Consider the following 12,274-nt stretch of genomic DNA (forward strand, 5'->3'; position numbering starts at 1 on the left):
TATCTATCCCCTTCATTATCTTATACGTCTGCCTAAGATCCCCCCTCAGCCTTCTAAACTCCAACGAGTACAGACCCAGTCTATTTAGTGTCTCTTCATATGCTAACCCCCTCATCTCCAGTATCAGCCTAGTGAACCTTCTATTTGAATTTTGAATTACAATTTTGAATTGCTTGACACCATTAAGAATTTGTCTATATGGACAAGGCTTCTCTGCTCATCTACACTTTTCACATTGAACATGCAATTTATGTTGCAAGCTCTTTCCATAATCGGTCATACTAAAATGCATTGCTTCACATTTCCCTGCACTGAATTCCATCTGCCATGCTTCTGACCATTTCACCATCCTGGTTGTATTATTCTAAAGACGACAGTTAGTCCTCATCTCAATCAACTAAGTTTTGTATCATCTGAAAACTTCAAGATGCTACTCCCTATAGCTGGACTGAAGTTACGTATACAATTTGAAGATCGATGGACCCAAAACTAACCTTTGAGGTAAACCCTTGCAAACCACCTTCCAGTCTAAAAAAGCACAAATCCACCACCACCCTGTTTCCCGTCATTGGACCTGTATCCATACTGCCACTTGACACTTAGTTCCGTGGGCTTCCTTTTTTACTAAGCACTCCTCTTATGTGGCATTTTGTTGAAGGCCTCCAGAAAGTCCACATACAAAACACTGACTGTTCTAACCTAATGAATCATGTTACCACAAAAATTTAAATCACAATCTGCCTTTAACAAATTCATGTTGACTTTCCTTGCTTAACCTATGCTTTACAAGTTAAAGTTATTTTGTAAAAAAAACAAGTTGCTAAATAAACTCAGCAGGTCTGGTAGCATCTGTGAAAAGAGAAACACAATTAATGTTTCTAGTCCATGACTCTTCACAGCTGAAAAGGAGCAGAAATGGAGATTGTTAAGAGTGCGGAGGCGGTGAAGCAGAATAGATCAGTGAGAGTTAAGGAGGGATTAGTAAAGTTATTCTCTCTCCAATAATGTATTTCCATAACTTCCTCACCATTGACTGACTGATCGGTAGTTCCTTGGTTTATCCCTCTTCCTTCTCTCAAATGATGATATAATATTAGCAACGTTTCACTTCTCCAGCATTAATTTTTTATCCAATGAGAATTGGAAGATTGTCACCAATGCCCCTGCTATTTCTGCCAGCATGTCTGAGTAACCCAAAATATTTTTCAGCAGGACTTTGCAGCTAGTGTAATGCTAATTTTATAGCAAATCTGCTGTACCTATTTCTTTCTCCCCTTTCAATATAATCTTCACATCATGCGCTTCTGTAATCACACCTGTCAAAGAACAAAGAAAATTACAGCACAGTAACAAGCCCTTCAGCCTGCCAAGCCTGCACCGACCATGCTGCCCGACTGAACTAAAATCCTCTACGCTTCCGGGGACCATATCCCTCTCTTCTCATCCTATTCACGCTCTTGTCAAGACGCTCCTCAAAAGTCACTATTGTATCTGCTTTCATTAACTCCCCCAGCAGCAAGTTCTAGGCACCCACCCAGCCTGTGTAAAAATCTTGCCTCGTATATCTCCTTTAAATCTTGCCTCTCGCTCCTTAAATCCCCTAGTAATTAACTCTTCCACCTTGGGAAAAAGCTTCTGACTATTCACTCTGTCCATGCCCCTCATAACATAGAACATCACAGCACAGTACAGGCCCTTCAGCCCTCGATGTTGCGCCAACCAGTGGAACCAATCTAATGACCCTCTAACCTAAACTATTCCAATGTTATCCATATGCCTATCGACTGACCATTTGAACGCCCTTAAAGTTGGCGAGTCCAAAACTGCTGCAGGCAGGGCATTCTACGACCTTACTACCCTCTGAGTAAAGAACCTACCTCTGACATCCGTCCTATAATCACCACCCCTTAATTTAAAGCTATGTCCCCTTGTGTTAACCATCACCATCCAAGGTAAAAGGCTCTCACTGTCCACCCTATCCAATCCTTTGATCATCTTGTATGCCTCAATTAGGTCACCTCATAACATTCTTCTCTCCAATGAAAATAACCTCAAGTCCCTCAGCCTTTCCTCATAAGACTTTCCCACCATACCAGGCAACATCCTGGTAAACCTCCTCTGCACCCTTTCCAATGCCTCCACATCTTATAATGCGGCCACCAGAACTGTACGCAATACTCCAAGTGCGGCCGCACCAGAGTTTTGTACAGTTGTAACATGACCTCACGGCTCCGAAATTCAGTCCCTCTACCAATAAAAGCTAACACACCGTATGCCTTCTTAACAACCTTATCAACCTCGGTGCCTACTTTCAGGGAGCTACACACACATACCCTGAGATCTCTCTGCTTGTCAACACTACTAAGAGTCCTTCCATTAGCCCTATATTCAGTACTCCTGTTATTCTTACCAAAGTGAATCACCTCACACTTTTCCATATTAAACTCCATCTGCCACCTCGGCCCAACTCTGCAGCTTATCTATGTCCCTCTGCAAACTGTAACATCCATCCTCACTGTCTACAACTCCTCCAACTTTGGTGGCGTCAGCAAATTTACTAATCCATCCTTCTACACCCTCATCTAGGTCATTTATAAAAATGACAAACAGCAGTGGCCCCAAAACAGGTCCCTGCAGTACACCACTTGTAACTGAACTCCAGGTTGAATATTTCCCATCAACCACCACCCTCTGTCTTCTATCAGCTAGCCAATTCCTGATCCAAACTGCTAAATCACCCTCAATCCCATGCACCTGCATTTTCTGCAACAGCCTACCATGGGGAACCTTATCAAACTTTGCTAAAAATCCATATACACAACGTATATATATAGCCTTATCCACCTCTTTGGTCACCTTTTCAAAAAACTCGATAAGGTTTGTGAGGCACGACCTACCCTTCGCAAAACCATGTTGACTATCCCTAATCAATTTATTTCCCTCTAGATGATTATAAATCCTATCCCTTATAATTCTTTCCAAAACTTTGCCAACAACAGAAGTAAGGCTCACTGGTCTATAATTCCCAGGATGGTCTCTACTCGCCTTCTTGAACAAGGGGACAACATTTGCTATCCTCCAGTCTTCCAGCACTATACCTGAAGCCAATGACAACATGAAGATCAAAGCCAAAGGCTCTGCAATCTCCTCCCTTGCCTCTCAGAGAATCCTAGGGTAAATCCCATCCGGCCCAGGGGACTTATCTATTTTCACACTCTCAAGAATTGCCAACACCTCCTCCTTATGTACCTTAATCCCGTCTAGTCTACTACCTAGTATCGACATATTCTCCTCGACTACACTGACTTTTTCCTGCACGAGTACTGACGAAAAATACTCATTCAGTGCCTCTCCTATCTCTTCAGGCTCCACGCACAACTTCCCATTGCTGTCTCTGACTGGCCCTAATCTTGCCCTAACTAATCTTTTATTCTTGACATACCTGTAGAAAGCTTTAGGATTCTCCTTGATCCTATCCGCCAAAGTCTTCTCATGTTCTCTTCTAGCTCTTCTTAACTCTCTCTTTAGCTCCTTCCTGGCTAATTTATAACTCTCCAGTGCCCTGAGCCTTCACGTCTCATCTTTACATAAGCCTCCTTCTTCCTCTTCACCAGAGATTCAACTTCCTTAGTACACCACAGTTCCCTCGCTCGACCACTTTCTCCCTGCCTGACAAGTACATATTTATCAAGGACTCACAGTAGCTGCTCCTTGAACAAGCTCCACATTTCAGATGTTCCCAGACCCTGCAATTTCCTACTCCACCTTATGTTTCCTAAATCTCGCCTAATAGCCTTATAATTACCTTTCCCCCAGCTATAACTTCTGCCCTTCGCTATATGCCTATCCCTTTCCATCACTAAGATAAACGTAACCGAATTATGGTCACTATCAAAGTGCTCACCTACCTTCAAGTCTAACACCTGGTCTGGTTCATTACCCAGTACCAAATCCAATGTAGCCTCACCTCTTGTTGCCCTATCTACATACTGTGTCAGGAAACCTTCCTGCACACATTGGACAAAAACTGACCCCCCTAACGTGCTTGAACTATAGCTTTTCTAACCGATATTTGTAAAGTTAAAGTCCCCCATAACAACTACCCTGTTACTTTTGCACCTATCCAGGATCATCTTTGCAATCCTTTCCTCTACATCTCTGGAACTTTTTGGAGGCCTATAAAAAACTCCCAGTGTGATCTCTCCTTTCCTGTTTCTAATCTCAGCCCATACTACCTCAATAGACAGGTCCACATCAAACGTCCTTTCTGCCACTGTAATACTGTCCTTGACTAACAATGCCACGCCTCCCCCTCTTCTACCACTTTCTCTGCTCTGACTGAAACATCTGAACCCTGGAACCTGCAACAACCATTCCTGTCCCTGTTCTATCCATGTCTCTGTAATGGCCACAACATCGAAGTCCCAGGCACCAATCCAGGCTGCAAGTTCGTCCACCTCATTGTGTATGCTCCTCGCATTAAAGTATACGCACTTCAAACCACCCTCCCACCTGCCAATACACTACTGTGACCTAGAAACCTTATCCATGACCTCCCTATTCTCATTCTCCTGTACATTGGAGCTACAGTTCAGGTTCCCATCCCATTATAGACTTCTACCAGTTGTCCCTCAACCTCCACATTCCAGTGAGAACAAACCAAGTTTCTCCAACCTTTCCTCACAGCTGATTCCCTCCATACCAGGCAACATTCTGGTAAATCTCATCTGCATCCTCTCCAAAGCCTCCACATCCTTCTGGTCGTGTGGTGACCAGAATAGAACACCATATTGCAAGCGCAGCCTAACTAAGGTTCTATAAAGCTGCAACATGACTAACCAATTTTTAAACAATGCCCCAGCCAATGAAGGCAAGCATGCCATGTGCCTTCTTGATTACCTGCATTGCCACTTTCAGTGACCTGTATACTCGTACACCCAGATCCCTCTGCATATCAATATGCTTAAGAGTTCTGTCATTTACTATATATTTCCTATCTGTATTAGACCTTCCAAAATGCATTACTTCACGTGTCCAAATTAAACTCCATCTGCCATCTCTCTCCACCCAAGTTTCCAACCAATAGCCTGCTGTATCCTATGACGGTTCTCATCGCTATCTGCAAATCCACCAACCTGTCTGTCGTCCACAAACTTACTAATCAAACCAGTTACATTTTCCTCCAAATCATTCATATATATTACAAACAGCAAAGGTCCCAGCATTGATTCCTGAGGAATGCCACTCGTCACAGCCCTCCATTCAGAAACACATCCTTCCACTGCTATCCTCTGTCTTCTATGGCTGAGCCAGTTCTTTATCCACCTTGCCAGCTCACCTCTGATTGCATGCAACTGCACCAGTCCACCATGAGGGACCTTGTCAAAGGCTTTACTCAAGTCCATGTAGGCAACATCCACGCCCTATCCTCAATCATCACTTCCTTGAAAAACTCGATCAAGTTTGTGAGACACGATCTTCCCTTCACAAAATCATGTTGCCTCTCATTAATACATCCATTTATTTCCAAGTGGGAGTAAATCCTGTCTCAAAGAATCCTCTCCAATAATTTCCCTATCACTGACGTAAGGCTCACTGGCCTGTAATTACCTCTGATTATTCTTGCTACCCTTTTTAAATAAAGGAACAACACTGGCTATTCTTTAATCCTCCTGTAGCCAGTGAGGATACAGAGATTTCTCTCAAGGACCCAGCAATTTCCTCCCTTGCCTCTCAGTATTCTGGGGTATAACCCATCATCCCATATAGGCCCTGGGGATTTGCCTACCTTGACGTTTCACAAGAACTCAAAACCTCCGCCTTTTTGATCTCAATATGACTCAAAACAATCTACACACCCTTCCCCAGACTCATTATGCATCAAGTCCTCCTCTTTGTGTCAGTATTCATCAAAGTTCTCATATATTACTTCACCCATTTCCTCTGGCTCCATGCACAGATTCCCTCCCCTGTCCTTGAGTAGGCCAACCCTCTCGCCCTTTATGTTTAAAAAGTCTTGGGATTTCCTTAATCTTGCTGGCCAATGTCTGTTCGTAAGCCCTTTTAGCCTTCCTTACTCCTTGCTTAAGTTTTTTTCTACTTCCCTTGTATCCCACACTTGCTTTATGCACTCCCAGCCTCCTAACCATGACAAATGCTTCCTTTTTCTCTTTGATTCGGCTCACAATATCTTTCCTTATCCAAGGCTCCCAAACTTGCCATACTTAGGCTTTATCCTTACAGAAATGTACCAGTCCTGAATCCCTATCAGTTTACACTTGAAAGCCTCCCACATGCCAGATATTGATTTGTCCTCAAACATCTGCCCCAATCTACATTCTTCAGTTCCTGCCTAATATTGTTGTAATTAGCCTTCCCCCAATTTAGCACCTGAACTTGAGGACGACATTTATCTTTAACCATTAGTACCTTAACTTACTGAACTGTGGTCACTGTTCCCGAACTGCTCCCCTACTGAAACGTCGACCTCCTGGCCGGGCTCATTCCCCAATACTTGATCCAGTATGGCCCCCTTCCCTAGTTGGGCCATGTACATTATGTTTCAAGAAGCCATCCTGGATGCCTTACAAACTCTGCCCCATCCACACCTCTAGCATTAAATGAATCTCAGTCAATATACAAGAAAGTAAAATCCCCCATCACAACAAACCTGTTACTTTTATACCTTGCCAAAATCTGCCTACATTTCTGTTCCTTTATCTCCCACTGGCAGTTGGGAATATAGTAAACCCCCAACATTGTGACGACATCCTTCCTATTCCATATGCCTAGCTGTACAAGCCTTCCGAGGTGTCCTCCCGCAGTACAGCTGTGGTATTCTCCTTAACAAGTAGTGCAACCCCCCCTCCCCAACCCCTTTTACATCCCTTGCTATCCTGCCTGAAACATTTGTATCCTGGAAAGTCAAGGTGCCAATCCTGCCCTTCCCTTAACCAAGTCTCTATAATAACAACTTCATAGTTCCAAGTACTAATCCAAGCTTTAAGTTCATCTGCCTTACCTGTTACACTTCTCGCATTGAAACAAATGCACTTCTGTCCACCAGATCCTCTCTGATTAGCAATCACACCCTGTCTGCTCTTTCCTCGGAGTCTTACTGGCCCTATTCTCTGGTTCCTCTTCAGTTAATTCTCCTTTGCTTTGGTTCCCAACCCCCTGCTAAAATTAGTTTAATTCCTCCCATGTGACACTAGCAAACTTCCCGATCAGAATATTTATGCCCATCCAGTTTAGATGCAACCCATCCTTCTTGTACAGGTCCCACCTGCCCTGGATATCTAAGACCCTCTCTCCTATGTCAGCTGTTCAGCCATGTGTTGAGCTGTACTATCTTCCTATTCCTGGCCTCACTGGCACATAGCACAGGGAATAATCCTGAGATTACAACCCTAGAGGCCCTACTTTCTAATTTTCTACCCAACTCCCTAAACTGCTGCTGCAGGACCTCCTCACTCTTCCTACCTATGTCGTTAACATCAATACGTTCCACAATCTCTGGCTGTTCATCCTCTCCCTTTAGAATCTTTCTGTCCATCCAGAGACATCCTGGGCCCTGGCACCAAGGAGGCAACATACCATCCCGGAGTCCCTTTCATGTCCACAGAGCATCTATCTGCACTCCTAACTATAGAGGCCCCTAGAAATATTGCTCTAGTGCTCTTTGTCCCTCCCTGCTTAACAACAGGGCCAGCTGCAAAGCCACTGCTCTGGTTGCTGATGAGGTTATTCCCTCTCATTCTGTCTATATCCACACTCAAAACAAAAAAGGAAAACATAACATGTTAGATGAACTCAGCAAGTCTGTCAGCATCTTGGAGAAAAACACTTAAGAGTTCGTTGACCCTTAAAACCATAACTTTTAAGTTTGCGCTGATGACATGGTCTAGGCAATTTACAACCTCCAGAAATGTTACTTTTTGCACATTTCCCCTGTATGTTGCAACACTCACTAATCTTACAGCATGCAAATGTTTCAATTTTTTTAAAACTGACCCAGCTGAACCACACACCAACAGGTTTACAAAGAAAATAGTGTGTTGACCGCAAGCTTGGATCAAATATTCTCTCAAGTACAGTTGCTAACTTTGTTGCTGCTTTAGCTTCTTACCACCAAACCTACCCAAGGTCATATTAGATGCAATCATTTAGGTGCAAAGTTTCTTGATGAAACTAAGATGAGAAGAAATATGTTGCAGAGTAATATTCAGTTTTCCTTTTGTTATTAGAAGAACTGAAATAAAGTGAGCCCTTTATGGTGAATGAAAACCAGAATTAACTTTGCTTATTACACAACATTAGATCTGTGTCACAAATTTTAGTAGGATGTAGAAAGTTAACAAATGAAATTCTGCAGACTTTCAAGAAAGTAATTCAAAATGAATGGTATTATCTATAGCAGTTACAGAAATTAAATATATTGTAACACTACCTAGAGAGGGGCCAAAAGGTTACTTACAAATTTCAAGAAAATTCTGTTAACTCACATAACATTAATCTAATGCAATCATTGGTTTTAACTTTACAAGCCAAGGGCAAGAATTGTCAGATCAATTAAGTGATTGGGAAAGATGGTGTCAGATGAAGGATAATGTAATATCGTCCACTTTAAAAAGCAGAATGATTTAAAGGTGATGCAAATACATATGGGTACGGGAGGAGGGAAAATTTAGGTCCTTACACCACACAAATCAGAGTTAAACTTGTATGGTGCAAGTATTCTCTGCAGATACAATAAGTCATGAAGCCAACAAATGGTATGTTAGCCTTCATTGCAAAGTGGTTGGACTTTAATAAAGAAATTTTGCTGCAGTTATGTAGGGCTTTGATGTGACCACACCTGGAAATGCTGTGAAGAGTTTTTGGTCTGCATACTTAAGGCAGATGGACAGACTTTGCTGGGGCTGCGATGAGATTGATTTCAGAATTAAATAACTGTTCTACGAGGATAGATTAAGTAGGATGGGTCTAAATTCTCTGAAGTCTAGATGGAGAGATGATATTGAAATGTAAAATTGTTAGAGGGCTCGATATACATAATCACCTTGGACTTGATCATTTTGGATCAAATGAGAAGTTTGTTCACTGAGGATTATGAATCTTTGGAATTCTGTATCCAACAGGGTGATGCATTCTCAATTGAGAAGTATATTCAAAATTGAAATTCAGTTTTTTGGGCATTGACAACATCAAGGCATATTAGGATAAATCTGGAAAAATGGAGTTGATGTAGATGTTCAACCAACCATGAACTTATTGAATGGTGAGGTGGGTTCAAGGGACCTTATCGCCTTTTTGTTTACTGCATCTTCTTTTTCTGATGTTCTTACAGTGAAAAACTATTTTTGGTGTTGGCTGCAACGTAGAAAAGCCTGCATTATCGCTGATGCAACATGACTCAAGTGCAGAATACAGGAATGCTACTAGGCGATATAGACAGTTGCATTACCACTAGTTGATTTATTCTCAGTAAATAAAATAAATTTAAACACCTATTTGCAGTACAGACAATTCTAAACATAATCATCAATATCATCAGTGTTTCAATAACAGATTCTCTTCCTCAGAAATCTACCTTCCTGGTTACAATGAGCACACCCAGAGTTAAACTAAATTTTTAATTAACCAAACTGAGGCCTGGCATCTGCTCATTACCCACTCAGCAGAACACTATCTGGATCATCTTGTAATTGACACCACTTCCAGTACAAATCATTATGCTGAACATACACAGGAACCAATATGATGCTATCAGTTCTGAACAATGTTACTAACATAGAATGTTTACTCTTATTCACTTGCTGAGGTAAGGGGGCTAGACCATTTTTGCAACATGATAGTGCACTTGTCATCTCAAAAGTCAGCTGTTCCTTTCCACTTCCGTCGATATATACATTTAGTTTAGATAGAAAAATTGGTAGTCAGAATAATCTCAATCTTGCTTACTATAAAAAGTGAAGATAAGAGAACTCAAAAATATATACACAAATCTAAACACCAGAACATACATGCAGTTTGAGAAGTTCATCTCGTCTTTCATTTGTTCATGGGATGTGGGCATCTCTTGCAAAGTTATCATTTAGTATCCATTCCTAAATGCCTTTGAGAATGTGGGGGTGAGCTATCTTCTTGAATCACTGTAGTCCATGCAGGTGCATACATCAAGCTGCTGTTAGGTAGGGAGTTCCATGATTTGACCATTATAGAATTTATACAGTTTAAAGTGAGGATGGTGTGTCTCTCAGTGGAGAAATTGAGGTGGTGTTATCATGCACCTACTGCCTTTGTTCTTCTAGGTGATCGCGAGGGAGGGGGTTGGTGATGGATTTGGACAGTGCGGTTAGAGGAGCCTTGGGTGAGCTGCTACAGTGCATCTTGTACATAGAACATACTGATGCATGTCACTGTGCAGTGGTTGATTTGATATCACTGGTTGGTTGGATTTAAGTAAACAGGCTGCTTTGTCCTGGATGGTGTCAATCTTTCCGCATGTTGGAGTGTCAGATGGTCATATGAAACAATCCTAGCTCAAAGATAGATAAAAGCTGAGCATTACGCAGAATTAGTCCTTGCATCCCATCTGAACAAAATGATGAGTAGCTGGCACCCGTCACATCCAAACAGGCAGCGTACCTGATTGAAGTATTGAATATTAGGCTGCTAGCTTTGGAGTCAGGAGGGGCACTCTGTTTCTCTTGGTGCCAGATCAGTGAAAATAATTCATTTCTGCTTTCTCATAGCATTTTCTGGCTAGAATGCATTGACATCTAGAAAACAGATGAGGCCTGCTCTGATAGGTGCCCCACCTTAATTTCTGTTTCACATGACCATCCTTTCAATTTTGGGTCAGACTTTTTCCAGGTATCGTTGGGGTGCAAGACACTGATCCCCAAAATTGGGGGTCATTGTGTTTGTAAAACAAATACAACAAGGGCCAATTTCTATCTAATAATATATAGTCTATGAACCGAATTGCCATTTCAAAAAAGGATCAACAAGCAATTTCTCTTCCACTTTGGCCATTGTATAGAGAAAATATGAAATACATTATGAAACATGTACAAAAACCTGAATTATGGTTATACCACAGACGCAGTTAGCACAGTCTATATAAATATATTTGATCTAGTGAACTGATTAATCTTGCTGATTACACACTATCAGCAGTGCACTGAATGAGTGCTAAATTTTAGCAAAAAAAAAGTACAGATTACTACTTAATATTTGTATCGTGCTTACCTTTTCCATCTTTTGAATTACTTGGGGATAGTCTCTGATGAAGACATTCTCCACTACATCGCTTGTGAAACACGTCTGCCTGCAAGCAGGGCAACAGATAATGCCTGAGGTAGCCAGAGCAGCAAAAGACATCAAATCAACAACAGGAAATGAGATTAACCACACATATAGCAGTAACAAATTCTGTTTGATTTCTTAATGAAAAAAATGACCACCTCCAAAGAGGAAATGAATTTGCAATGCCGTGTCACAAATTTGTATCTAGGAAAATAAACTTTGTGATATTAATTTTGATTGTACGTACTCACATTCAAATAAAGCTGATCAAAACAAAATCCAAATTATGACCTAAGTAATGCCTTAACCTTCCCAAGCAGTTTGCCACAGATGTATTAATTGAAGATAGTGATAATAAACAATCTTGACTGTTCCCAGTAGGCAGAGTATAAAGAGAGACAAAGCAAAAATAGTGTGGATGCTGGAAACTTGAAATGAAAACAGAAAATGTTGGATATATTCAACAGGTCAAATAACATTTAAAACAATTAACTCTATTTCTGTCCTCTTATGTCAAAAACTTCCCATCCAAATTGGAAAATTTATGAAATACAACTGATTTTACCAGGCAACATACCTGGACAGCACTAGGTCTCACACAGAATCAAACCACCAGTGGGCTGGATATCCCCACCAACTGCCATCAGCACTCTCCAAAAGGGCTTGTTCAGTGGTCTTTCTGCAGAGCAAATCCCCCATCCACTAAATGCCAATGGTGGTGCGGTGAGACACTAATGTGGCAACATTAGAGCCTCACAATTGCCCTCCAGTCACCCACCTCACAATCTCCCACCCAATCTATCACGCTCCCCTTCCCCAACTGTCAACCTGCATCCTGCTCAGCTGGGGCAACCAAAGGTCAAAAGATTTGGAGGTGCAAGGCCAAAGGAAATGGTAATGTGACAAGAAATTAAGAAGCAGGAGAGAGTGCCCAAAAGCAATATAAGGTATTAAAATCAAA

General features: G+C 41.6%; 1 protein-coding gene across 5 annotated transcripts in view; it reads right to left on the reverse strand.

Moving 5' to 3' along the window:
- Positions 1-12,274, reverse strand: part of trim66 (tripartite motif containing 66) — a 210,952-nt gene that overhangs the window by 77,131 nt on the left and 121,547 nt on the right. For 3 of the 5 annotated variants that reach the window (XM_080190176.1, XM_080190175.1, XM_080190178.1), the window contains exon 2: positions 11,257-11,360. The exons of 1 other annotated variant lie outside the window; for it this stretch is intronic. In XM_080190176.1, coding sequence (XP_080046302.1) covers positions 11,257-11,360 — 104 coding nt within the window. The remainder of the gene's footprint in view (positions 1-11,256; positions 11,361-12,274) is intronic. One more of the 5 variants, XM_080190179.1, reaches the window with a different exon arrangement.

This window comes from Carcharhinus amblyrhynchos, chromosome 6 (genome assembly GCF_965287045.1).
Source record: "Carcharhinus amblyrhynchos chromosome 6, sCarAmb.v2.hapA, whole genome shotgun sequence".
NCBI classification, from domain to species: domain Eukaryota; kingdom Metazoa; phylum Chordata; class Chondrichthyes; order Carcharhiniformes; family Carcharhinidae; genus Carcharhinus; species Carcharhinus amblyrhynchos.